At 53.6% G+C, this 24,955-nt stretch overlaps 2 protein-coding genes across 4 annotated transcripts in view; one reads left to right on the top strand and one right to left on the bottom strand.

The window, feature by feature from the left end:
- Positions 1-24,955, bottom strand: part of CDH23 (cadherin related 23) — a 213,468-nt gene that overhangs the window by 32,826 nt on the left and 155,687 nt on the right. For all 3 annotated transcript variants that reach the window (XM_056352859.1, XM_056352860.1, XM_056352861.1), the window contains 15 exons: positions 23,673-23,862; positions 22,616-22,761; positions 22,074-22,293; positions 20,958-21,110; positions 19,814-19,927; positions 18,443-18,591; positions 9,395-9,455; positions 8,875-9,023; positions 7,802-7,937; positions 7,217-7,605; positions 7,023-7,124; positions 4,849-4,998; positions 4,067-4,195; positions 3,816-3,944; positions 2,283-2,510 (listed from right to left, as the gene is read on the bottom strand). In XM_056352859.1, the coding sequence (XP_056208834.1) occupies positions 2,283-2,510; positions 3,816-3,944; positions 4,067-4,195; positions 4,849-4,998; positions 7,023-7,124; positions 7,217-7,605; positions 7,802-7,937; positions 8,875-9,023; positions 9,395-9,455; positions 18,443-18,591; positions 19,814-19,927; positions 20,958-21,110; positions 22,074-22,293; positions 22,616-22,761; positions 23,673-23,862 (2,445 nt within the window). The remainder of the gene's footprint in view (positions 1-2,282; positions 2,511-3,815; positions 3,945-4,066; positions 4,196-4,848; positions 4,999-7,022; positions 7,125-7,216; positions 7,606-7,801; positions 7,938-8,874; positions 9,024-9,394; positions 9,456-18,442; positions 18,592-19,813; positions 19,928-20,957; positions 21,111-22,073; positions 22,294-22,615; positions 22,762-23,672; positions 23,863-24,955) is intronic.
- C9H10orf105 (chromosome 9 C10orf105 homolog) lies at positions 15,515-16,314 on the top strand. Its single transcript, XM_056352864.1, has one exon. The coding sequence runs from the start codon at positions 15,700-15,702 to the stop codon at positions 16,153-16,155; it is 456 nt and encodes a 151-aa protein (XP_056208839.1). The 5' UTR covers positions 15,515-15,699; the 3' UTR covers positions 16,156-16,314.

The raw sequence follows: 24,955 nt of genomic DNA, 5'->3' as shown, positions 1-24,955 counted from the left end.
GCCCCGGCTGGGGGAGGCTGTGAGATAGGCATCTGGGCGGTGAGGAGCAGCTTTGTCAATGCGCCCTGCCTCACTGCAGCCACCGGCGCCAGGGTCTGCGGGTGCCAGGAGGAGCCCTGCTCTGGGGCATGTGGGTGCTGCAGCTCCCTTGGGCAGACATCCTTCCTTCTGCTGCGGGAAGTGTCCCAAAGGCTCCAGAGCACGGCCAGCCCTTGGGGAGGTGCAGCTGCAGGCTTGCACCAGGGTTGGAAAGAGCTTGGGTGACTCCTGCAATTCTCATGCAAGGACAAGACGACCTTCCAGCTGTAGCTCACCAGCTTGTGAAGGTTTTCTTTCCTGCAACGGTTTCTGGGGTAAATGCTTTCCTTTTATCACTAGCATTTTACCCTTTTGCCCCTGCACTTCCAGCTCCCAAGAGGACAGCCAGTATTCAAGGCACCCTTGCTGACCTGGGTATCACAGATCACCATGGGTCTTCCAAGTCCTCTCCCAGCTCTGTCTCCTCTGCCTCTCCCATACCCAGAAGGCCAAATCTTAAAGCACATGAAGGGACATACAAATTACAAACAATAACCTCGTTTTGTGCATCATTGCATCAGCCTAGACTTACTTGTGAAACCAAAGTTTCTAGTAGGTGACAAACTCCTCACAGACATAATTTCATCACCCAGGCGCACAGCCAGCGGTCACCGAGCAATGTGCAGAACAGCATTTCACAAGACCTAAGCATCCTCAAGCTCTGAAAAGGGCCAAAACTCTTCTCTTTGCTCAGGAATCAGGTCACTGGATGCTTTGTTTTGCTTCAGTGTGGCAGGAGTCTGATCATCGCTGCTGGCATAACTTGTGCTGGTGACACAGTGGTCACGCAGCAGAAACTCTGAGGACAAGTGAGGCTGCTGGGACACTGCTTTGGCAGTGTGAAGCAATAAGTTGTGTCACTTGTCCTCTTCAGCACCCGGAAGGGAAGAGGGGATTGCCATGGCAATGAGATTTGCTGGCTTGGTACATGGCATTCCTCACCTCGGCGATACTCCCACAGTGTTGGGGCAATGGGGACAAGGAGGAGCTAGCGACATTGGGTGCTGCAGTTACATGAAGCTGCCTCCTCTCATTTTGGGGGAAGAGGCACCTAGATTTAAGCCACAGCAGCAGGACAGCTTAAGAAAAAGATGGTGATGCACAGGCAGGCAGAACTACCCGGGAGGGAGGAGCTGAGAGTGCAAAGGCTGAAGCGAGAGTTGCAAGCCACAGTTTACACTGCTGGTTGCAATCTGTTTCCTCGCAATGTAGAGCTGGGCTTTGCAGAGAGTGCTCTGCTGGGAGATCAGAGAGATGGAAAGAGATAGCAGGTGGAGGTGGGTGAGAGGAAGGATGGCAGGGTGTTGCACAGGCTGTCAAGCCTCCTTGTCTCATGGTTTGGGCTTGCTTTGTACACACAGGCACTTGCTCACCTCCCCGCAGAGCCACGGGGTTAGGAGGGACTCGGGGCTGGAAAACGCCCCAAATATTATTTCTTCTTTTGACTCTCCCATGCCAGAGTCCTCCTTAAAGGCAGAAATAATGGGACTTGTTATCTGTGGAGCAGGGGAGGTGCAAGGGAGAGAAACCAGGCCACAGCAAATGCAGTTATCTCGCTGGGCACTCCTGCAGGCTGATAACTACAAAGCAAGGCGGCAACCCCCCCAGACCAAAGGATGATGGATGGGGTCTCATATCAGCCCCCAAAAGGTAAGGCACTCTGGATGGCAGCAAGGTGACTGACAAGCTGCCCAAATCTCACACAGTGTGGACTGCAACAGCTATAGCAGGAATTACTGGAGGTCTTCTCATTTGCAAGCACCAGAGCAGACACACATCAGTCCATGGTGACCTGAATCACGGTTCAGCTGCTGCTCCAGCCACCCCTTGCCCTGAGACAGGTGAGCAACATCCTGAGACCTTCCAGATGCAGAGCGTGAGGAGCCGGTAGGCAGGACAACACCTGCAGCCACCAGCATGCTTGCCCATTGGGATGCTCTTGGTATTTTTGGCATTTATGGGTGGGAGACAGCAGCTCCCCAAACGACTGCAAGAGAGGGTCCTTCAGCATCGGGTGCTGAAGGAGGCTCTGAATCAAATCAGCAGATTTGGACCCTGTGTCATAACCCAAATGGCTGGGTCACCAAAATATCACACCCTGTGTCTGTTCTCCCCTTCCATGCTTGACATCTCAGTGCTAAGCTTGCTCCTGCAGTGCTGCCCAGCTCCACCTTCCCCACAAAAAGCACATCTTGGTGGCTCACCGACAGGGAGGGGTTGCCCTCGTCCTCAACGGTGACCACCAGGCTGTAGAAGCTCTGCCGCTCGCGGTCCGGTGGGGAGGGCCGGGTGGCGATCTCACCAGTGACGCGGTCCATGCGGAAGGTCAGGTCCTCATTCCCATGGGTGATATAGTAGGAGAGGACACTGTTGAGGCCTATGTCCCTGTCGGTGGCACGTACCTGGGCCACTGCTGTGCCACCGCCGACATTCTGCAGGGCGAGATGGCAGGGTGAGCGACAGAGATACACAAGAGAAATCACATGCACCTCATAACATAAAGTACATAGTAACATAATCCTAACTCAGAGAGGTTTTTTTCCAGGCACTGTGGTACTTGAGGCTCCAAACTCACTGCCCCAACACCCAGCAGCCAACAGAAGGCTGCCCTCCTCCATCAGCTCCTGGATGCCTTTTTTGCAGTGCTTACTGCAAACAATATTTTATGAATAGATGCATCTGCATGCAAAAAATTAACCAAGGCTACTTGCCCTGCCACTGATAGCTCATCTGAGAACCAGCCACAGGCTTAGCAATGGAAGGCTCTGCCCTTTGCTAAAGCACTCAGATCCTTTTTGGCTTAAAAATCTGAAATAGAATGTATTTTCTACATTAGCTTTTAAACCAAAATGGAATAACACTAACAAGCGACATTTGCTGTTAGGTCACCAAAGCCAGCTGCCTCTGCATGCTGAAATTGCACCTCTTTTTCCTTATGTTATCGCATCTCCCATTTGTTGCAATGAACCAGTTTGATTCCCTGTCACAGAAAGCTGTGCATTAGGTCCTACCTAGGCTTGCATAGCCTGGAAGAGTGTAAAAACCACTGTGTGTGCAATGGTGAAGGCTGTGTAATAGACTCACAGCTCGGCTAATTATTTTTGGATAGTCCCATTACGGGGGAAATAAAACAGAAATTCTGTTCTCCAATCCACTCTGAACAGGCATTAAATAGATAAGAAAATCCTAACAGGGCAATAACTTTAATGCAAAGCTATTAATCACGAGCAGCACTTCCTCACAGCTAAGTGTCACTGGCTATTACTTGTATTTCATTTTTCATCATCAAATTGAGACACCCCCCCAGTCCAGGAATTAAACTGTCAGGAAATAAGTTGTCTTTTCTCATGCCTGATTGTGTTTTATTGCTTAATTATCTAGCTCGTGCTGAGCTGCTTCCTGAGAGCAATTCCTATTCTGCACTGTGCCGCCTCTTGCGTCACTTTGGTGGCATTTCCAGGGGTGTGTAGCCACTTCTCCTTCCTGTTGGTCCCTGCAGCCTCATAGGCTTAAGTTACCTGCAGAACTCTCTCCTAGCCCCAAAGTAGGAGGCCGTCACAGAAGAGAGCTTGCAAGGGGCCACCAACCCTTAAATCGCCTAAGGGTGATGGCTTTTCAAGGGGCCATCAACCCTCAAATCATGCAAGGTGAGGTCTGACCACAAAGCAGGGGACCTGCTTTGTGGTCAGACCTCACCTTGGGAGGATGGAAGGAGAGGAGCAGGGCTGCATGCTCACCTCGCTCACGCTCACGTTGTAGCCGAAGGGGCTGTCGATGATGGGGGGGTTGTCATTGACGTCAAGGATGTTCACTCGCAGAGTGTGCTCCTTCCTCCGGGGAGGCACACCACTATCTGAGGCTTGGATCTGCAGTTGGGGATGGATTTTCAAAACAACGCTCTTTTTAAGCTCACAACCCTAACGCAAGAGCCTCAATGCTCAAACCAGCAAGAAGCCCAAGGAGGTAAGTGGGGTGGTTTGGTGCTTACCCGTAAGGTGTAGTGATCCAGCAGCTCCCGGTCCAGTGGCCGTGCCACAAACACCTCACCATAGGTGTTGTTGGTGGTACGGATCTCGAAAGCCTGGCCAATGTTCCCTGACGTCAGTGAGAAAGTCACCTGGAAAATAACAGGGAAAGAAGAACAGGGCAGGCAATATGATGCTTGTGAGGAGGAGAAGACAGGAGACCCTACAATTATAAACCCAGCAATGCCTCGGGAAGTCTTGGAGCATTTTAAAAGGTCCAATGTACTGGGGTCCATGGGTGTGCTGGCTTATTGCAGCCACCCCGACGCAAACACCCATAGGCCAAGCCCAGTCTCACCCACAGCCCTCCTACAGCACTAGCGATTTTTGGTATGAAGGGTGACAGGGCCTCATTAATGCCTGTCTGCATGGTAAGGAAAATAACAAATGTCAGCGAGCTTCCTGCTCAGCCTGCCAAGGGCTTCACTGCCGTTACCCGTGGCACACAGCTGGTTTTCAGATTGCCGGGCTCCTTTGCACACACGTCCCACAGACCTCTGTGACCCAGGCAGCACAAAGGTGGTGTTTTAACTCTCCTGCTGCAAGCCTTGACTGGGGAGTGCCGGTACCCCCTGCACAAACACCCCAAAACTGCTGGCATCAATGACCAGAGTTTGCTTTTGTAGGGATGCAGGGGAGCGGAGGGGAAGGCGTTGGGAAGATGCTGCTGGAGGCATTTCTTCATCAGTGAAACACTACCGTACCTTTACGTGCAGCCCCAAACCTCCTGTGCTGGCTTCCCTACCTGCCCATTGCTGCCTGCGTCTGGGTCGCGGGCCAGGACCACAGCCACCCGCTTGCCAATGGCGCTGTCCTCCGCCACGCTTACAGATGAGTCGGAGGTGATGTCGAACTGGGGGCTGTTGTCGTTCTCATCCAGGACTGTGATGGTGACCTGTGGGCATGGCATGGGGCTCAGTCAGGGCATGGGCAGGAGCTGTTCCCCCTGCCCACCCAGCATCAACAGCCACGCTGACACCCCCAGCAAACTCTTGACCCACTGCACCCCTCTGAGGTGCCAACAGCATAAGTGTTGTCCATCCCATGTGGGAATGGGTGCAGGTATTTGAACCCAGGAGCTGGAGCTACATCCCTGTCTGCTGAGGAGGAAGAGGAAGAGGGATGCTTAGAAAAAGCACAGAGGTGATGCAGCTCTCAAGTGGTGGATTTTTCTATGGAGCATCCTCCATTCTTTTATCTGCCAAATAGCTGGGCATGGAGCAACTTACACTGCTGCAAAGTGACCCTTTCATGCAAAGGTTTTCGCAAGCAGCAATTTCATCTTTGCTCACAGCACCAGAGGTTGGGCAGTGTTTGCTTTAAAGCTAAATGGGCACAAAGAAGACAGCGCTGTGTGTATTTAACTAGACCAGGGCAAGCTGGGCATAGAGGAGACCTGAGCTGCCTCCTGGGAAAAGACACATGGGTGAGTGCCAGACTGGGCAGGAGATGCTCAAAGGGGCACTCCATTGCAGGCAACCAGGGCCCAGGCTACCTCGGCTACAATTAGCCAGAGGAAATGTTCTCATCGTGTTTGTAATCACAGAGCTGCAACGCGACACAGAAATGAGAGAGGAAGAGCCTTTCTGTTCCCGGGGCTCTATTTATGGGTGCCCGAGTCCCCAGGTGTGGCCAGGCTGAATGCGACAACATCCCGGAGGAAGCCCCGGAGCAAGTTGTGTGCCTTGGGGCAATTTGGTTATTGTTGCCGCTGAATTACAGAGACCCAGGAGCGGGGAGAGCCCATTCAGCCGCTGCAACGAATCCGGCAGCTGCTGTCCCAAGTGCCAGATCAGGGCGTTGGGATCTCTGCTTGCCAGCAGCAGGGTGGCTCACAGGTGCCGCATCATGTCCAGGGGGGTGTTACAGAGGCTGGTGCTGGTGGGATGGGGCTGGAGACCTCCACCCCAGTCCCTCCCCACAGTATAATGCAGAACTCGGGATGGATCCTGGCCCCCAAGATGATGCCGGCATGATGGTCATGCTTACCTTCTGTTGGAGGAGAGCAGAGGGGGAAACAGAGAAAACAAAGAACTAAGTGTTAGTGGGAGATGAAGAGGTGCACATGTGAGGGGCAGTGGGTTAGCCCTGCATCCCACCATAGCAGCGTTGGGGTCTGCAGGTACCTCCCCTGCCACAATTTGGAGGCTGTTGGTGCACCCCTTTATTTTTTCTACATAAGCTTGGCAAAGACAAGAGCACAGCTGTATGCGGAGAGCACAGCTGCTGGCACCCAAGGCGGGGGGACAGGCAACATTGCAGCCTCGCTACCTTTGCTATCCAGCATCCTTTTTAGAAGCAACAGATGCGCCACAACACGAGAACGCTCAAAACACAGAGTGCTGTCCATTGCTGCAGGCCAGCTTCCAGTTTCAAACTCCTCCCCAGAGCCCAGTTCCTCCAGCTGGCCCAAACCAGTAGAATGTGGGTAGTGCCAGCCAATCGGCCCCTGCCCGCAGCATGCCCATCGGGCTTGCCCCGCACCCGGTGTGCCTCCTGCCCCAGCAGAGAAATGCAAATCACCCCCCCTGCTCGGCTGCCTTTGCAGCTGCCAAACATAGCCCTCTTAAACATCAACTACCGTAAAGTATTTCAAGGCCCCCCAAATTTACCTCCCTCAAAACTGTTTTAGCTTGGTAAGCGACCTGCAAATTCTACAGTTTGGGGTGTTTTATTTATTTTTTTTGTTCTGAGAAATCCCACCCTATGACATGTAGAAGCTAAAAGGCACTGGCCCATGCTTATGCAAATGCAGGGTTTCCCCTAGGTCAGGGTTTCCAAACCCTGGCAGCTGGAGCAGAGAGGCCAGCTAGGACGTGCTGTCCTGTGCCGTGCTGTCCTGTGCCAGAAGAGGGAGGTGACCTGAGCTCAGCTCTGCTTGCACAGATGATGGTGGAGAAGAAGGTAAAAGCTACTCACCACCATAGAGTCAATCTTTGGTCCTCCATCATCGGCCACCACTGTCAAGGTGTAGAAATCCCCCTTCTCTCGATCCACCTGGCCTTTGACCGTGATCACACCCTGCCAAGGATGAACAACAGTTGTGCCAGCCACCAACAGCGAAGTTCACGGTGGACAACCAAGACAGGAGGGACCATGCCGTGGCTACTTACAGTGATCCCATTGATTTTGAAGAGGGAAAGTGCCTGGGGATTGCTGTTGGGGTCAAACTTATAGGTGATCTGGTTGAGGTTGTCAATGGAGTGGGCCTCGACCCGGAGCACCTCAGAGCCCAGGGGGATGTTCTCCATGATCACAGCCTCGTAGCTGCTGTTGGAGAACTGCACAGCCTCATCCAGCTCATTCAGCAGGCTGACATACACGCTGCAGAAGCCCTGGTTGTTGGGAGGTGCTTGGTCCGTGGCAGAGACATTCATCAGGTAACTGGTTTTGGTCTCATAGTCCAGGTAGTCAATTGTCGTGATGAGGCCCGTGCTCTCATCAATCTCAAACTTCCCTTCTGCGCCCGACAGGATTTTGTAGTTCACCAGACCGCCATTCCCTGGGGCAGGAGCAGGAACCATGGTGCCAGTTGGACTAAGCATCCCAAAGAGGCAGGCACTACTGATGCCAACCCTGACCATGGAGTAGAGCCCATCCCACATAAGGATTTCAAGCTGGACAAGCCAGGATCTGTGCAATGGCTGATTTCACCGCTTCCCACCCTGGCTGGATGTTTCTCACCCCCAGCTGCCTACCTGTGTCTCGGTCAGTGGCCCGGACAACTGCCACCGAAGTCCCTATCCCCGCTGTCTCCCGCAGCCCCAGGCGGTTGTACTGCCGCTGGGTGAACACCGGCACCTCATCGTTGACGTCTTCCACGTATATGATCACCTGTGAAATCCCCCCGGAGAAACCACGGGTGAGCCAGGCAGGCTCCTGTACCCTCACCAGCTGCTTACAGTTGTGAGGGAAAATATATCCTTCATGGTACTCATCTGCTGTGCAGGAGGAATGTTATCTCTACTACAAACACCACGTGATGGAGAGTGAACACACACAGTTTAACATCATTGATTTAAACAAGCCCCATGGTCAGTGACTCAGTCCTTCCCATGCCAGAGGGAGGTACAGTCTATATATTAATTCCCCCTTAATTGCTCGAAACCTTGCTGTTAGAGACCCCTCAATGTAGAAACGCTGATGACTCGGTGGGAAATTTTGCTCAGAGTTCAGTGGGTCGAGCTGCTGTTTCCCCAGGGAACATCCTTTCTCCTCCTAGATTTCTGTTTGCTGCTGGTGCTGCGGGCACATCGCACTTGGCCAGAGCCCACCCCACCAGTGGGTCTAAAAATAGAATTAACCAGAAGGCTGAGTTTGTGGGAACTTTGGGAAGCTGGTGTGTCACTGCTAAAGATTACTGCCATTGTGTCCTGGCTGATTTAAATAAATGCCTGGCCAGGAGAAACAGTTTTCAACAGGCTGAGGCTCAGCTCTTCCTCCTGGTAGCAGAGCTGTCCCTCATCAGGTGAGCAGGACTCCCTCTGACAGCAACTGCCACACCACTTAGCAGCCTCATCATTGCACCGAAGTGTCATAGGAAAAAAGGAAAAAACAGCACTCCCCCAACCCCCCCAACAAGCTCTTCTCCACCCTCAGGCAGCCACCAGAGACTTTCCATCAGCATTTCCATGCCAGATCTCTCAAACTTCCTGCATGCCAGAAAGGGCTGGAAATGACTGCCCTCCGATGAAGCATCCCCAACATTTCGCATGATCTCCTCTGCTGCTCTGCCCTGCTGCCCATCCCTCAGCGGCCGCAGGGTCCTTACCCGCACAGAGCTCCTCATGGGTCCGTGCTCTGTGTTGTACGCCTCCACCTCCAGGATGTGAGAGGAGTTTTGCTCCCTGTCGAGGTGCCGCACGCCTCGCATCACCAGCCCGCTGCTGGGATTGATGCGGAAGTGGTTGTGCTCGTTTCCTGGTGGGGGGGAAGCGAGATGGATGCGGCCCACTGCCACTGCATCAGCCTGGGTGACTTGCTGAGCCCTCCCTGGGGGGCTATCTTGGAGGATGACTATTGAGCAAAACCCAAGCCCCGTCACCTCCAGCTCCATCACGCTCAGCTACAACAGGGTTTGGCCCTGGTCAAGCCAGGAGCTACGGCATCTAGGCATCCATCCGTGACAAATCATCCTCTGGCAATTAACCCTAATACTGAAGTTTTGCTTAGGGGTGGGGAAAACGTTTCTGTGGGTTGTGAAGTGCAAAAGGATGGAGAGTGCAACCTCCTGAGGCCATGCGTACTGCTGGCCAGAGCCTGGTGCAAACCCAGGGGGCACATGGACTTACCTTTGACAATCCTGTACCACACTCTCCCGTTAATGCCTTCATCTGCATCTGTGGCTTTCACCTGCATAAGAAAAGAAAAGCAGTGAAGGGCAGAGGTTTCCAGACTGTGACAAGTCCTCCCACCCCGCCAAGGTTGGGCGTCCTGCTCCTCCATCTGAGCCAGGGCACTTACCAACTGCAAAGCGAAATAAGTTACCCTTCCCTCGACACCAGACAGCAGGGATAGCAGGCTTGGGAGCCCTCGGCTGCCAGGTTATCTCTTGGGTAGGCTTGGGGTGGCAGCTGAGCCTGAGGACCATGCCATGAAACCACTGTGTCAGTGCAGGAGGTGCCTCCATTGGTTCTGCCCTGCATGCCGGTGCCTGCCTCACTGGAGATGCCGCTGGGGACAGTCTCCCTGACTGCAGAGATGGCTTGAACTGGGCAGGGAGAGTTGCTCTAGCGGCTGGTGGGCATGCAGCCCACGGCATCAGTCAAGTCACCCAAGCGACAGCGTATGTAAAAATAACCAAAAGAAACACGAATGCAACCAGCCTAGAGCATGCTGGTAGTCTGGACACTGGTCTGAGTCCTCGCAAGACCTCGAGCAGTGCGTGGGAGCACCCCTTAGCTGCGATGCGCTGTACAGCCCATGCACATACCGATTAAGCTGTCCGCCCTGGGAAACCCAAGACACGGGTCCCCTCTGGTGTCGCTGAACAACACTGCAGTGCTTTCCCCGCAAACCCCAGCCAGCAGCCCGGCAGCTGGGAAGCAGGACCCGGTGAGGGACAGCAGGGCCAGGGCTGCCTCCCCAGCTGGCACCGAGCCGCTGCATCTCCCCTCCGCAGAAACCGCTTCCCACAACTGCGCGAATCACTGGGGCGAGGATGCAGGGAACGCCTTAGCGGTTACTCTCTGCCTGCTTCCCCTGGCAAGGCATCTTCTGCTGCATCTTCTCCCTACAAATATCATCCGCTGTTTTCCTTTTCCCAGGCAGGTGGAGGTTTGCACCCAGACTTGCACTGAAAAGAGGAGGGGATGCTACAAAGGGTGAATGTGCAGTCGGAACAGCAAGGCCATTTATAGGGGCTCAGCTTTAAAGCCCTGGACTGGCTGTCACCTGCAGCCCCACACAACACTTGCAGGACTCACAGATGCTGTTCTGAAACACAGTTTTGAGATGCCTTGAACTGCTCTTGTTCCCTTCCACCAAATCAGCCTGTGTCAGCAGAAACCTTAGAAAACGCTGAGCCCTGCACTTGCAAACTACCTGGATTTGCCACCCCTGTGCCACACACGCTGCTCTCCTCTGCCCCAGACCACTTCACGTCTGTCTTACAGCCAGATGCAACCCCATCCCTTGCTCCATGTTTCACCATGGACCCAGCACCTTCCTTTCACAGAAGAGAGCTCTCCCTCCCAGGACACCTCTTCTACCCTCAGGGCTCCCTGAGGCCATTTCTGGGCAGGAGCTGGGCTGTCTCCTCTCCAGTGTGATGGACGGGCTCCGCACCAGCAGGCGAGCGATGCCCAGGCAGACCGGCTGCCTTGGCATGACACTGGCTCCCCCCTGGGAAAAGCTATCACGTCAGCTGGAACACGGTGCCGGGGCAACCAGGGCCGCAACAGGAGGGAAACCTAAGGGATGGGAGAAAAACCTTCACAGCTTTTTGCGCCATTCTCTGCCCCGCTGTGCCTGACAAAATGCATTTCAAGATAAACAAATGGGGAGGGTTTCAACACGGTGAGCAAACTGCACCCCACCAACACCCCTTTAGCCATCTTTTTCCCAGCTCAACACAAGCATTTGGCGCAGGCAGCTCTGGCACAGAAACCAGGTGAAAAGGGTCAGCCCAGGTATTTATTTTTTATTAAAAAAAAAAGTAGTTTGCATTAAACCAATGTATGCCCTTGCCAGCCTGCAGCCTAGAAAAAGCTCAGCTGCTGCTGGTTTGACCTACTGAGGTCCCAGAGGAGACACGATACTTTGACAGACTGTCCCGAACTTGGGAAAATGATTGCACTCAAGTGCGAGCGGTGGGAGAAAAGCTCTTTTTGATGCTAGTGCAAGGCACCTTGTGCAGCTAGAGAGAGCAGACTGCAGGCATAGCCAGCCCTTCGCAGGCCATGTTTCAAACACCCCCAGCCGCTAGAAAGGGGTCAGAAAAGGAGGAGGAAGGAGCAGGGAATAAAAGAATGGGAAAAAAGCAGGCAGTTTGGCACAAAGCTGCTGGGAAAAGGGGGAGCACGGCAACCCGCTGCCCCCTCCCCATCGCGGGGGACTCAGCCCACGACCGACCGTACCATTCAGCAAAGCCCGGGGAAAAACATCCCGGGGAGCTCAACGCCTCGCCCCAGCAGGGCGCAGCCCTGGGGCACTGCCGTGCTGGCAAAGCCCAGGAGGGGGCTCAGGGACCCCCCTGGCTTTGCACACTCAAGCTATCCCCAGCCTGGCCGCCGTCTCTCTCCCACCCTCCCTCGCACTCCAGAAGGGAGGGGGCTGGCAGCCGGCAGAGCGCGGTGGGAGAGGCGGCAAGGCAGCGTACGGGAGGCAGAGCCTGGGCTCAGCCCGCCGGTGAGAGGTAGGGAGCCCAAATCCCCGCGGCAAACCCACCACCAGCCACTCAGGCTGACCCCGAGGGGCGAGCGAGCCAGGGCAGGGATGTGCCACCACCCCCAGCCTCAGAGCTGCTGCCCTTAGCCCTGCAGCTGCCTGGGGAAAGGGCTGCAAAAAGGGGTGGAGAGGGGAGACCGAAGGCTGGGGTGGGTGTGGAGTCAGCCATCTGTCTTCCCTTCCCTGCCACTTTGCTTTGCCTGTCCCAGTGACAGGAGCAGGGGAAAGTCCTGCAAATGCAGTGCTGCTGCTTAACAGCGGGGGTGATGGGGTACAGCATCACCTACAGCCCTTTGCTTTCAGTACCCAACTATCCGGGTCGGCGAGACGGGTGTCTGGTACCATCCAGCTCCTCCTCCTGCAAGCAAGGGGAAAGACTTAGCGCATTGGGAAAAGCTGGGGAGCCCCAGAAAAGCGTCGCTAAGCAAGACAGGGAGGGGAAAGAGAGCTGCCTTTCATCCGAGCTGTATTACAGGCACAGAAGTGCCTGAAAGGAGCCTTTTCTTTGCAGGAGTTTGAGAAAAGGGAGGAAGAGTGTATAGAAAAACTCCTGCCAAACTAGGCCGTTGGGCCAGGCAGGCAGCACCCCGTGCTGGGCAGAATAACACTTTCTGCTGCTCACACACAAGAATAATTTCTTCCTTTCCACCTTCCTCAGGAGCATTTTGCAGTTTCTTTTTTTCCTCTCTGATCTCAGCTGCTTCATGCCCAGTGCTGGGTCCCAAGTGCTTGTGGGGCCATCTCAAGTTAGAGCTGATCAGGCAGGGCTGACCCTTCTGCGGGGGTTTGCCAGGCTGGGCAAGCCTCTTATTAACCCACCTGAGTTAATAACACGGGGCTTGGGTGGGACAGTGATGCTGGGAAGCGGTGGTACTATGAATAGGGATGCAGGCAGCAGCTTGGCTGGTGGGTACAAAATGCTGAGGATGGCTAGTCCATTGCTGCGCTCCAGAAAAGGCACTGAGCTCCCACCCTGTGGGAGGGAAGCCCTCACCCCCATGCATGCCATGGGGGCACGGGAGTGCTGCTCGTACTATGCCCTGACTTTTCTGCTGATAGGATCCCAATTTTAGTGGCTTTTTGCTGAAATTCTGCTGAAACGGCTGTAGCTCTGTCTCAGGCAGGAGGTGAGGTGGAAACCTCCTTTGTCTGTGTTAATACATTGAAAAGTTATTGGCCCTAAAAGAAAGTCACCACTTGTGTGTAGTCTGAAAAGATTTCCCATATTTTTAGTGGCTCTTTTTCTGGTAGGATTTAGAGATCAGGTGAGGGGCAGCCCGGACCTTCCCTGCAGTTCTGCCAGCTGAACTGGGTGTGAGGAGAGGGTGGATAGGAAGCAATAGAAGAGGGCATGGCTGGAAAAGCCTGGGAAAACATCAGCGTGATCCCTTCTGATGGGTTTCCAAGGGACACAATCAGCTGGATTTAAAAAAAAACCAACCCTACAGCCACCACCAACAGAGCAAAAAACAACCTGAAGAAATTGCCCATGCCTCCTGGCTGCTTTCAACGAACAATATAAGGTCACCAAGCCAAACCACATGCGGTCAGTAAATGCCAGAATTACGGTAGCTGTGGTAACCCTGATTCAGGCTGCCTTTGGTGTGCACGGCAAGCAGCAGCCTTGCCTGCAGCTTTTCATGCCTAGCAGCGCACAGGAGCAGCCTGCCCATGGAGCCGAGGGGTCTTTGGGACAGCGGCAGCTGCCAGGGGCTGCTCTGCTCCCAAAGCTGGAGGGGAAGGGGCTGAGCCAGACAAGGAGAGGCTGCACAATAAAGAAATGCTTTTGGGGTGAAGAGAGGGAAAACATCACTCTGGAGGAGGGGATGAGAGCCCTGACCCCTGAGCTTGCTTGCAATATGCACAGGGATTCACCTGAGCTGAAGTCTTCTCAAGATGCTGACCCATTTATTTTTGCATTTCCCATTTTCTGAGCGCAGACCTGGCTATGAGCCATGGCAACAGCCACATCTCCTCAGAGCCTCCGAGCTCTGACCAGGCTGATCCAGTCCTTGCCCTGAGGCTGCCAGCATCACAGCTCAAGCCCAGATAATGCAAAGTGTTCCAGAAATAAATCACATCTCCCAAGAGCCTCCAACCTGGTACCCAACTCCAGTGGAAACCTCTGACTTTATACCCTCTGTATCTCAGCTCATTGCCTGCAAGGAGAGGTGTGCAGATCCTACAGGATCCATCTGTCCCCTCCGGGACGAGGCAGGGTCCTGGCAAACCAGAGCTGGGAGCTCACCTACACAAGCATGCACCCACATACCACGGGTACAGCTGGGGCACAGACAACTCAAGTTCAAGGACTCCTTAACCTCTGAGCACTCAGCCTTGCAGCTCTCACAGCGTTTGCTTAAGGTTCTTTACTGGCGTGTAATTTGGACAGTGAGTGATGCTTGCCTCACTGGGCTTGTCTCCACCAGGGTGTCTCACAGATTCCAGTTAGCAATTACAGACATGTCACTGATGTCTTGTCTTTTTTTGAATGCCTTACAGTGTTTATCTGGCTGCTGCCTACACAAACCTGCATGGCTCTGGGGTGGTGGCTGCAAGAGCAGACCCAGAGACTGGCTAGTCCCTGCAGCCCTGCCTTTCCCCTCCTAAGATCTTAATTTTAAATTGGCTCGATCCAAATCAGTACTTGCCAAGAGACTGCCCCACCACAGACCAGTACAACAGCCCTCCATCACTATTTCTAACTCCCACATCTCTGCAGGAAAGTCAGTGTAATAAAGCTTTACCTCCAGCCTACTGGTTAGAGCACCAAGGGCCAAGCCAAGCTGTCGCATTGCAGAGGGTTGGCACAGCAATATTTCCCCAGCTCTCATCTCTGAGCTGGGGAGACGTTGGCCTCCAACACAGCCCATGCAGGGCCAGGAACAGGTGCAGGAGGGTGCATGGGAGCAAAATGATGGGTGCAAACTGCTCCGAGGATGTGAGCTGCGGGGATATGACCCACTGGGGAAAGGAGAGGACAGCTGCCATCAGGTGTTCAGTAAGAGCTCATGTCGATGAGGCTTTGGGAAGCTGGTTTGCATCACTGTTTGCAGAACTGGCTGAGAAACCTGAGACGTGTCTGAACCTGAAACCAGGTCAGCAGAGTGCCTAACACAAGAAGATTTTGGCACAAGCAGGGTGAGTGCGTTAAGCTTCACCCCTGCAAAAAAACCAAAAAGGCAGTGCTAGTGCCATACTGCAGCTCCATGGGGACTTAGCTGGGCAGAGGCTCAACCAACTATCCATCTTCCTTGGGGGAGAGGGAATAATCAAAAAAACCCTAATGACAGTCAATTCCACAAACCCACATTTCTGGGGAACAGAGAAGAACCAAACCCCAGCAGCCTGGGTGGACGATTTTGGACCTTCTCTAGCATATGGTTATTTACTGCTTCCAGAAAAGCTGCATGCAACATGTGTGCATGTTCCCTACAGGTGTCATCACCAGGGCCATGGTGCCCCATGTACGCAGTACTACCTGTGCTAGATTTCTTTGCCAGACGGTTTTGCACTTCAGTTCAGGGCAGTACTTTGCAGTTATAAATCCCAGCTCTGCGCTTTGCCTGCTGGCAAAGCAGACAGACTCTTCTTGTTCCCCTGTGTCACACAAAACACAGCTGGGAGGACCTTGGACATCAAGGCAAGCCAAAAATCCATCAGGTTAGAGACAGTGACTGTCTGCCCAGCCTCTAGGAAGTGATCACCCATGTTGCTTCGCTGTGTCACCTTGTGCACTGCAGGGAATATGAGCACAGAGGATGCCAGCAACGGGACCTCTCCCACCCCGCCTCTCCTTGGGCTTCTGGTTTCTACCACTGAGCTGGTCCCCCCCAGCCCTGCATCCCTTGCGATGGCAGGTCCGCTGCCTGTCATCGTTGCGCTCGTCTGCATCTTCCTCCTCCTGGCAACCTTCCTCATCTTTGTCACCCTCTGCAAGCCAGCAGCACTGGACCAGTCCCGCTCTGGGCTCCATGAGTGCATGCCCCATCACCCGGCAGATGCCAGTGAGCCCCAGCTGAGGCTCTGGAAACGGCTGGGTTCCCTTCGATGCTCCATCAACACCTTCAGGAGGAGTCGGCCAGTGTCCCAGAGACAGCTCGCCTGCCCCAAGAGCTCCCCTGCCAGCCAGGACTGGGACATCATGGAGTCTACCAAAATGTGATCCTGCTTGGCAGGAACAAACTCACCCTGCAATCCTATTCTTTCCCAAGCTTTTGGTTCAGGTCCAGTTCCCTTCTCAAGCAGCCCCTGGTACGCCAGGCATCCCAGCAGAGCCCCTTTGAGCAGCTCATTTCCAGGCAGCAATGCTGCAAGGTGACAGGGGATTCTGCTATTTCAGATTCCCAAACACTTTCCAGGTTACGGTTTCCTGGCAGGAAAGGTGGAGGTATCCAAACTACACCCACACAGAGCTATCACCATCCAGTCCAAAAAAATATTGCCGCTTAATTTCTTTTGGAAAACATTGTGCAAGTTGCAAGGCACCTGAACAAACAGCCTAGGCAAAAGCAGAACAACCTGGCAGCGTAACAAATATCGCCTCGAAGAGCAGCATCCTGGGGCAAACGTGCTCCACAAAAAGCCATCCTTAGCTGAGACTGCCACCCACGATGTGCTCCTGAGCAGGTAGAGGAAGGCTCAGAACCTCTGAGTGCTGCTCGGTCCCTGTCTCCCCCCTCCCCATGCAATGCACTGTGGGTTGCTGTGGTCGATGCTTGGAAGGATACATGCTACAGCTGTCTGCTGGAAATCTGCTTCAATAAACAAGCAGCGGGAGCAGGTAAACACGTCTGTAAATGCATTAAAGAGGCCTTTTGAGGCTCGCAACCACTGCCAGCTTGGAAAGGCACTGCACAAAGCTGAGCTGCTTGTTTCTGCTGGGAAAGTGTACAACAGCCAGCAGGTAAGCTGACATGCTTAAAGGAATCAGTAGGAAAAAACTGTTTAATTCTTCCAGGTCTGCAGCTCACACTACGTTCATCCATCAATTTCACCCCTTTGGGTGAAGTCTCCGTGCCCAGCAAGGCCCCACGGTGAGCACCAAACCCCATCTCTTCGGGTTTCACATGGTTTCTGATCCTTGCAGGTTGCACCTCTGCATCAGGACCTCTCCGGGCTGCCTGGGACATTCCTGCTCTCCTCTGGCCCTGGGCTGCCTGGCTTTTGGAGAACGGGATGGGGAAACCTTCAAACACTCTCTGGTTGCTACAGGGATGTGGGGTGTATTTGAAGGGGGAGACCTTCAGTACAAATGGTTCACACTAAAGGTGTAAATTAAACTAAACCCAAGTGATTTGCTCATTTCCATGTCCCTCTGATTTTTTTTCTGTGAAAAACAACTTTCCCCAAATACCGCCTCTCCTGTGCCACAGACTTCCAAGGGTATCCTCCTCTTTTGGGAAGCATGCTCTAAGAAAAGGTTCTTTGATGTCAGGCTTGGTTTTCCTCCACTCACAGTCTTCCAATTTAAGAAAATGGCTCAGCGTTAGGAGTCCCGTGGCAGGGCTCCTCTCTGCCTGCACAGCTGCCCTGCACAGCTCCACCCTGGGTGCAGAAATGTCAGGTAGATGCCTGACCCTAGAGACAGGCACGGTGATACAGACATCACACATCCCGTGCCATGGCACAACTGATGATGGGGAGCCACAGGGCTCACATGTGGGGACTGGCCACCCTAAGCACGACGCATGGCTCCCGGCTGCCAGCAAACCTTTGTTGTAAGAGGCAAAAGGCTCCTTTCTTCTTTCCTGGTGACTCACCCTGCCCGTGAAAGCCAGGGACAAAGCTGCCCCTTTCCCCGTGCCGGGAGAGGCATTCAAGGCAGAAGAAGCCTTCCCAGGACCCTCTGCAAAGAGTCTTTGGTGCCCGCTCCAGAAGAGCCCTGGGTTTGAAGGGATGCTGGAAGCACTCAGAGGCCGCGTGAATGCCCACATTCATTCGGGTGCTCACTAAGCCATTCAGCTCTGCCCACCAGTCCCTCAAAGAGGAACAAAAATGAAAGCAAAGTCCAAATGCTTTTCTCCCTTCGTTTCCCCCCTCCTCTCAGAGCATCTCTTTGAACGCACTCTTCTCCCTCCCCATTCAGATCTCCACTCTCAGCCCCTTCTCTGCTGGGAGGAGGGAGGAAGCAGGGAGGCAGTCAGGCAGAGGGCCCTTGCCAACAGGGCTTGTGTTTTCTCCGTTCACCCCCTGCAGAAGCGGGGCGAACTTCTTATTTTTCCCTTGCGCTTTTCTGTCTTCTCCCTGGTGCTCACAGCCTGGGTTACCAAAGGAGCAGAGGAGCGCACAAGCAAGAACAAACCTTGCCCTAGCCTGGGGGAACAGACCACTGATGGGGAGAGAAAATCTCTACTCTGGGCTTCCTGCAGCTCAGTGCCATGGTGCCAGAGCATGGAGAGCAGGGGACTCCCTTCACCCACCCAAGAACCCGGTGGAAGAGCGCCACGTGCCTGTACTATACTGCTGCCAGCTGGGATGTCCTCGGGGACACTGACTTCGTAACTACTCTGAAGGAAGATAGGTCGGTTGTCGTTGACATCCAGGACAGTCACGTACACAGTGGCAGTCCCGGTGCGCCGGTTCCCGGTGGGGCCGTTGTCTGTATAGGAGAGAAAGGTGAGGGGAGCTTCAGTCATCTCCATCTCCTCCTTGCACAGTGGTGCTCAGCCCTCAGCTGCTGAAAATAACAGGTCCAAAAAGTCTGAACTAAAATCCTCCAACTTTTCTGCAGCTTCCAAATCTCACACTGAACAATGGGAGGGTTTTTTTCTGCCTATCCTGAAAGAAAATGGGAGAGCTGAACCACCTCCAAGCTCTGCCATGGAGCCACTGCTCAGCGAGGCTGGAAACGTAACTGGTCATTAAAGAGGGTTTGCAGCTCCATAGACTAAGAGGGTGATATATGTTGGAAGGGTCTGGTGTTGATCAGTGATTTGGGAGATGAAGACAGGCAGGGGGGGCTCTGAGGAGATTTCTGTAGACCCAGCTCAGCTCACAGCCAAAGGGCACCCACCAGAACCAGCTGATGTTCAGTAGAGAAGGACATGGCAGTGTGGCTCTTGGTTTTGCCACGAAGGATGAGGCAATGGGGAAGCTGGGTTTGCTTTTTCTAACGTGCCTGAGCACTAAACCCACCCGGCTGGAGCCTGTGGGATTTGGTGTCTGGGAAAACACAAGCAGTCTGATACCCATCAGAGGGGCAGAATGGACCCTTTACCACCCGGGATCCGGTCCTGTGTGCCCAGCCAGTGCAGCATCCCTGCTGCAGGTGCTGTGGCACCTGCAATGCCATGCCTCCAAGATTTCTGACCAGGCCACTTTTTTCTCCTTTGAAAAGGGACATCCAAGTCTTCTGTAAACAGGTACTTCATTATAAAGCTCTGGGGATGACAGCCAAGATGCATTTGGCATGTGGGCCCTCTGCCCGTGCCAGGCGGCTTTGGATTAATTGGCAGCCATGGAGCTGGCATGGCATTAGGGGAACGATGCTGTGGTGCTGGCATTCATGGGTGGAGGTCTGACCTGGGCAGTACAGAGCCTCTTGGGAACGGGGAGCCTTGCCTTCCCTGGGGAAAAGGAAAAACGCTGGGGCTGGGAGAGCCTGAGGGGTGAATGTGCTATCTGCAAAAGTCACGATGACAACGGGACACATTAATGCACATGGGTTTGTGAAATGCTAACACCAGACACAGGCTCTGGTTTATAGAGCACCTCAAAGGTTGCTATCTCTCCCACGTACTGGCGAGGCAGCTCGGCACGTGCACAGCCACCCTATGTGGCTGCATGGCAGCAGTCCCACAGGAACGGTGAGAAATCCTTACCGATGGCCTCCAGGATCAGTGTGTACGATGCCACGGTCTCCCTGTCCAGACTCACGACTGTCCTGACCACCCCATCCCTGAAGCCGACGCTGAATTTGCCATCCTGGTTCCCACCTGCAGCAAAGGACAAAGGCCAGGTCACCTGTTGTCCGGATGCAGGGAGCAGAGCCCACGCTCCGCAGGACGCTGCACACTGGGCACGGCGTCAGCCCAGCTGTGGAAATCGCAAGTGCCCAGTCTGCCCTCCTGAAGGGCTGCAGTTTACACGCTTGTGAGCAAGGCAAGCTTTGTAGGATAAGCTTGTGTCTTGTCCTAGACAAAGCTTCTCTGCAGCAAAAGTGGCCAGAGCACCTTCGCTTTGCTACACCAAGTGCCATGTCCACCTCCCAAGAGAGGAACGATCGTTGTAGGAAAAGCTGAATCATGTAAGAGCCACATCATTTCCTGAATGCTTCAGAAGCAAACTGAGGTCACTTCGCATGTGGCCTGTGGTACCTGTGGGACAACACATGTCTTTGCTCTTGCGGGAGAGGCTGGAGGCACTGTGAGATGAAATGCGAGGCTGCTATTGTGAGAAAAATGACTCTCTGGTGACACTTCTGGTTTTGCCCTCTTCCTGAGGGCTAAATGCCACGCGTGCAGTTTGCAAGTCAAAGCGTGGCCAGGGGGTTCCCCAGCCTCCTGCTGCAGGTGCTGCAGCTGCGGTGCAGGCCAGGCACTGCCCGGGTGGCATCGCTGCCTGCCTGCTCCCTGCCCACCCCAAACCACCTGCATGCAGGGCTGCAAGATGCCCTAAAAATCCAGAGAGGCTTCCAACCGTAAATACACGTTATGTGAATGTCACCCCAGCCCGTGGTGTTCAGCCCATCCCCGTGCCTTTCCCGGCTGCATGCCGGTGGTGCGAGAGGGCAGGGGATGCTGGGGGCCAAAGGTTTACCCCAGGCAGGGCACAGGAACAGGGCAGAGCGGGCAGCATGGTGGGGAGCCAAGCGGGGCTGTTCAGCAGATGGCGATACCGTACAAGGTTTGGAGGGGCTGGAAAAGGCAGCGCTGATGTGCAGAACACCCTGGCCAAGGTCCGGGGCAGCCTGCTCATTTCCACAGCCAAGGGTCCCCTTCGCAGCATTTTGCAAAGGGTTCATACCTGTGATGAAGTAGCTAAGCTCAGCGTTCAGCCCGATGTCAGCATCCGTGCAGTTGAGCCGGACCACTTTGAAATCCCGGGCCACGTCTTCAGGCAGCGACACGTTGTAGATGGCTGGGAAGAAGGTGGGGTTCTCGTCGTTCACGTCCAGAACTGAAAGGGGGAGTGGAGTTGAGTGCCCCCCCAAGGGCTGCCCCTCCTGCAGATGCCAGGCTAACGTCTTCCAGGCTCCCCAAACCACCCGCCTGCTGCTCTGAGCATCCCAGGGAATGCTCTGCCTGCTGCTCCCTGCCATTTGTGTGGTAGGGGTACCTGCAGTCTGGCTGTAAAACAGACTGGTCCCCCTGGCTGCAGGCTGTGTTTGATTGCCTTTTTTGTGTTTGATTCACACATACAGATCACCCCCCCACATCCAAAGAAGCCTTACAGAACTGTAAGGAAAGTTACTGTTTGCACCAAACTCATTTCCATCCCCCTTCAGAAGAAAATCTGGGGCTTAAATGTAAGTTCAGTAAGTCCTGGCGTATGGCAAAGGGCTCTGGAGTTACAGGACCAGAAACTTCTTTTTCCAACCCAGTCCTGAGAAGAATCCAGGGTCAGTTTATTTCCAGATGAAGCTTACCCTCAGCACTAGGCTCATGTGAAGCCAGTAAATAGAAATGCATTAAATTAAAAACAGGCCACATAATAGCAGTCCAGCTCTGAAATCAGGATTACACGGGCTGTCCAGACACACAGCTGATGCAAATCACATGCTGAAGCAAAAGGCAAGCCAAAAGAAAAAGAAACACTGGGGATGAGGGAGTGGAGGAAAAATCATACAGAATCTGGGGGTGCTGCCAGAAACACCATATTTTCCTCTATCTCTCTACTATGCTGACACCACACCGGGCAAGACACGCAGCCCGTGGGGAGAGCAGTGTGATGGGATGCCTTCCCTGCATGCTGTCACATGCAAAACCACCTAACAGGTCAGATCATATATCCATCTGACTCCTTGCTGTGTCTCCTACATAAACCACATTTCCTCTGGTCAGGTGTCATTGTCACGCATCTCTTTGGGACTGGAGGGGGCTCTGCGGCTGGACAGGATTGGAGGGGTCTCGGTGTACCCACCTTTGACAGTCAGGGTGCTGGTGGAGCTCTTGGAGGGCACACCGGCATCGCTGGCCACCACCCGCAGGTAGTACTCGGCAATCCTCTCCCTGTCTAGCACGGTGGTGGAGGTGACAAGCCCACTGGTGCTGTTGATGAAGAAATCCATGCGGGGCATCCCCACTTGCATGCGGTATGTCACCTGCCCATTTGGACCCTCGTCCAGGTCGATGGCTACTACCTGGTGGGGAGAGCGGAGGGAAGGGGTGAGCATGGGCGAACCTGATCATTTCCTGACAATGAAAATCACAGTACATAAACACTTAGCATCTCTTTGTCCCCAGGGATTCTGGGCTGAAACAAAGAGGCCTCAGAGCATCCTTCCTGCTGGGAGCAAGCACATGGGGTGGGATGCCACAACCCCTTCTGCATCCCCCCAGTTGCACTGCTAGAGGATGGAGAGGGTGGAGAGGATGTACTGCTAGCTTGCTTTGCAGAAGCGATGGCAGCAACAACAGCAGCAGCTCTCAGCGCGGGGCATGGTGGCAATGCGACACGCTCACCTGGAAGACAGAGGAGCCTGCAGGAAGGCCCTCAGCGATCTCGGCAGTGAAGGGCAGGTTTTGGAAAGTGGGGTCGTTGTCATTCAGGTCCAGCAGGTTGACGAAAACCGTGGCGCTGCTGGTAGCTCGCAGGGGTGGCCTCCCGCCTGCGGAGGCCAGGAACGGGGTCTCAAGGTTAATGCCTCGAGCTGTTTCCACCCCTTTCCCCTAAAAAGGAGCCCTCACTCCCTATACAGATAGTAGGGCAGGATGGGGCTGCATCCTCAAGGCATTGACCTGTCCGTGTTACCCCCTGCACTGCAGCCCCTCAGACTAATGACACAGCTCCCTGGCAGGGGAAAACTCTCCCTGGCAGCTGGCATGCCGGGCAGACCGATGGCTACCTGTGCATGCAGCTTGAAACGAAAGCGAGACCAGTCTGTGCTTGTCTCTGTCTTTCCTGCAGGACGGATGGGACGATGGCTTTAGCACAGTGCAGAGGTTATGCAAAAACAGAAAGGGGCAGAGATGAGCTTCTATGTGCCTCCTGACTGCTGGAAACAGGCTGGATAATAGAAAATTATCTTCATATCTCTATCTTTTTTCCTTAAAAAGTTTCCCTAAGATACTGTTTCCAGAGAAAAACACATTTTGCTGCTTGATCAGCTCTTTTCCCCCCACCTGCTCGATTGACTTTCCTAGGTACTGATGGAGCCAGACAGAAGAGAGGGAGTTTCTGCCTCCCAGGCTCATCGTCAGGGCTGCTACAGAAATGACTGTGCTCACATTTTGAAGGTTTCTGGTTTGTTTTAGCAGCAGGTTTTAACCTACTCTCATTTTTTAACCTCAGAAACATCTTTGCAACTTATGCTAAAAACAGGGGAAAAAAAGAAACGTCATCATAAAGGAAAGATCAGGCTGACGAAAGTTCCATGTAACACGTGAAAACCACCGGGGAGGGAAAGCGGAGGGTGAGGAGGGCAATGCTTGCACAACCTGAGCCCCAGCGATTTCTAGCTACGGTGGAGCGAGACAAACCACTGTGGCAAAAGAGGAGTGGGATGAAAGCAGAGCTTACAGTCGGTGACTGACACCACGATCCTCCGCATGAGCTGGGCCTCCTGGGCGTTGGGGTTCTCGCGATCCAGCAAGACACCGGTTGTGCGGATCTTCCCGGTGGTGCTGTTGATGCTGTAGAACTTGTTGGGGGGTCGGATGCTGTACACCACTGTGCCGTTCTCCCCCAGGTCTGGGTCAATGGCCACCACCTGCCACAGAGAAAGAGCAAAAATTAAAGTAGAGCGATGGGAATTAACTCCCATGGTGAGTCCCCACATGATTCACCAGTGTCTAATAACGAGGCTGAGCTCATGAGAGGCTTCCCTGTACCAGTGGCAGCGAGAAGTTCTCCTTCCTCTATACAGCTGTATATTTTCATGGTATTTGCAGGGGGTTTGTACCCTCGAGACCTCTACTGTAGTGTTAAATCTAACTGAAATTGGCCTGCAAGCCCAAGAGGTAATGGCAAGGCAAGAGAGACATGAGCACACAGCAATCAAATGGGCTTTTTTCCTTTTAAATAAAACCAGCTAGAAAACAAGCACCCTTCAGAAAAATAAAATAAACGGGACAAAGAGGCTTTCTGAGGAACTTGTGCTGCCACATCGGAAATCCTAGAAATAATTCACTGGTGGAGTTTTCCTCCACGCCAGACATTTTGTGCTTTATTGTTCTCCCTGTGACATTTTTAATTACAGGGGACTTTTACATTAAAAAAACCCCAACTTCATTACACTCATAACTTCCCCAGCCCCCGCTGCTTGTCCCGCAGCTGAATTTACATCATATTGCTGACACAGTAATTATTTTCCCAGCAACTAATTGGGATGTCAAAGGCAAGACGACTTCAAGCAGGCACCAAGCAGCGGGGCTGGTGCCACACAGAAGACAGAAAACTGCCGTGCTCTGGCTCTACCAGACTGTTCTTCCCCCCCAACTCCTTTTCTCTCGCAGCCTTCCTCCTTATACGATTTTGTGGATTCTCTTCACTTTTCTCTCATTTATTTTCCGTTTTGTGCCCGTCATTTTTCTCCTGGCGTGATGGAGTACAAGCCTTCCTCTCTCCCTCTCTTTTATTTCACCAGAGGGACTTGAAAGGTTGTAAATCAATGTCTTTCAGAGAGGTCCTTGAAGGAGGTCGCAGGCGAGGCTAAGAAAAGGAGAATTTGGCCAAAACCCACACAATTTGGGGAGAAAAAAGATAATAATCCCAGCAGACAGGAGAAACACACAGGAGGGGCAGCAGCGAGGGGGCTCAGGAGTAACCTTTTAAATAGACTTTTGCAAGATGGTGCTTGACTG

This window comes from Falco biarmicus, chromosome 9, assembly GCF_023638135.1.
Source record: "Falco biarmicus isolate bFalBia1 chromosome 9, bFalBia1.pri, whole genome shotgun sequence".
Lineage (NCBI taxonomy): Eukaryota > Metazoa > Chordata > Aves > Falconiformes > Falconidae > Falco > Falco biarmicus.
This window is presented reverse-complemented; position numbering and strand designations above follow the sequence as displayed.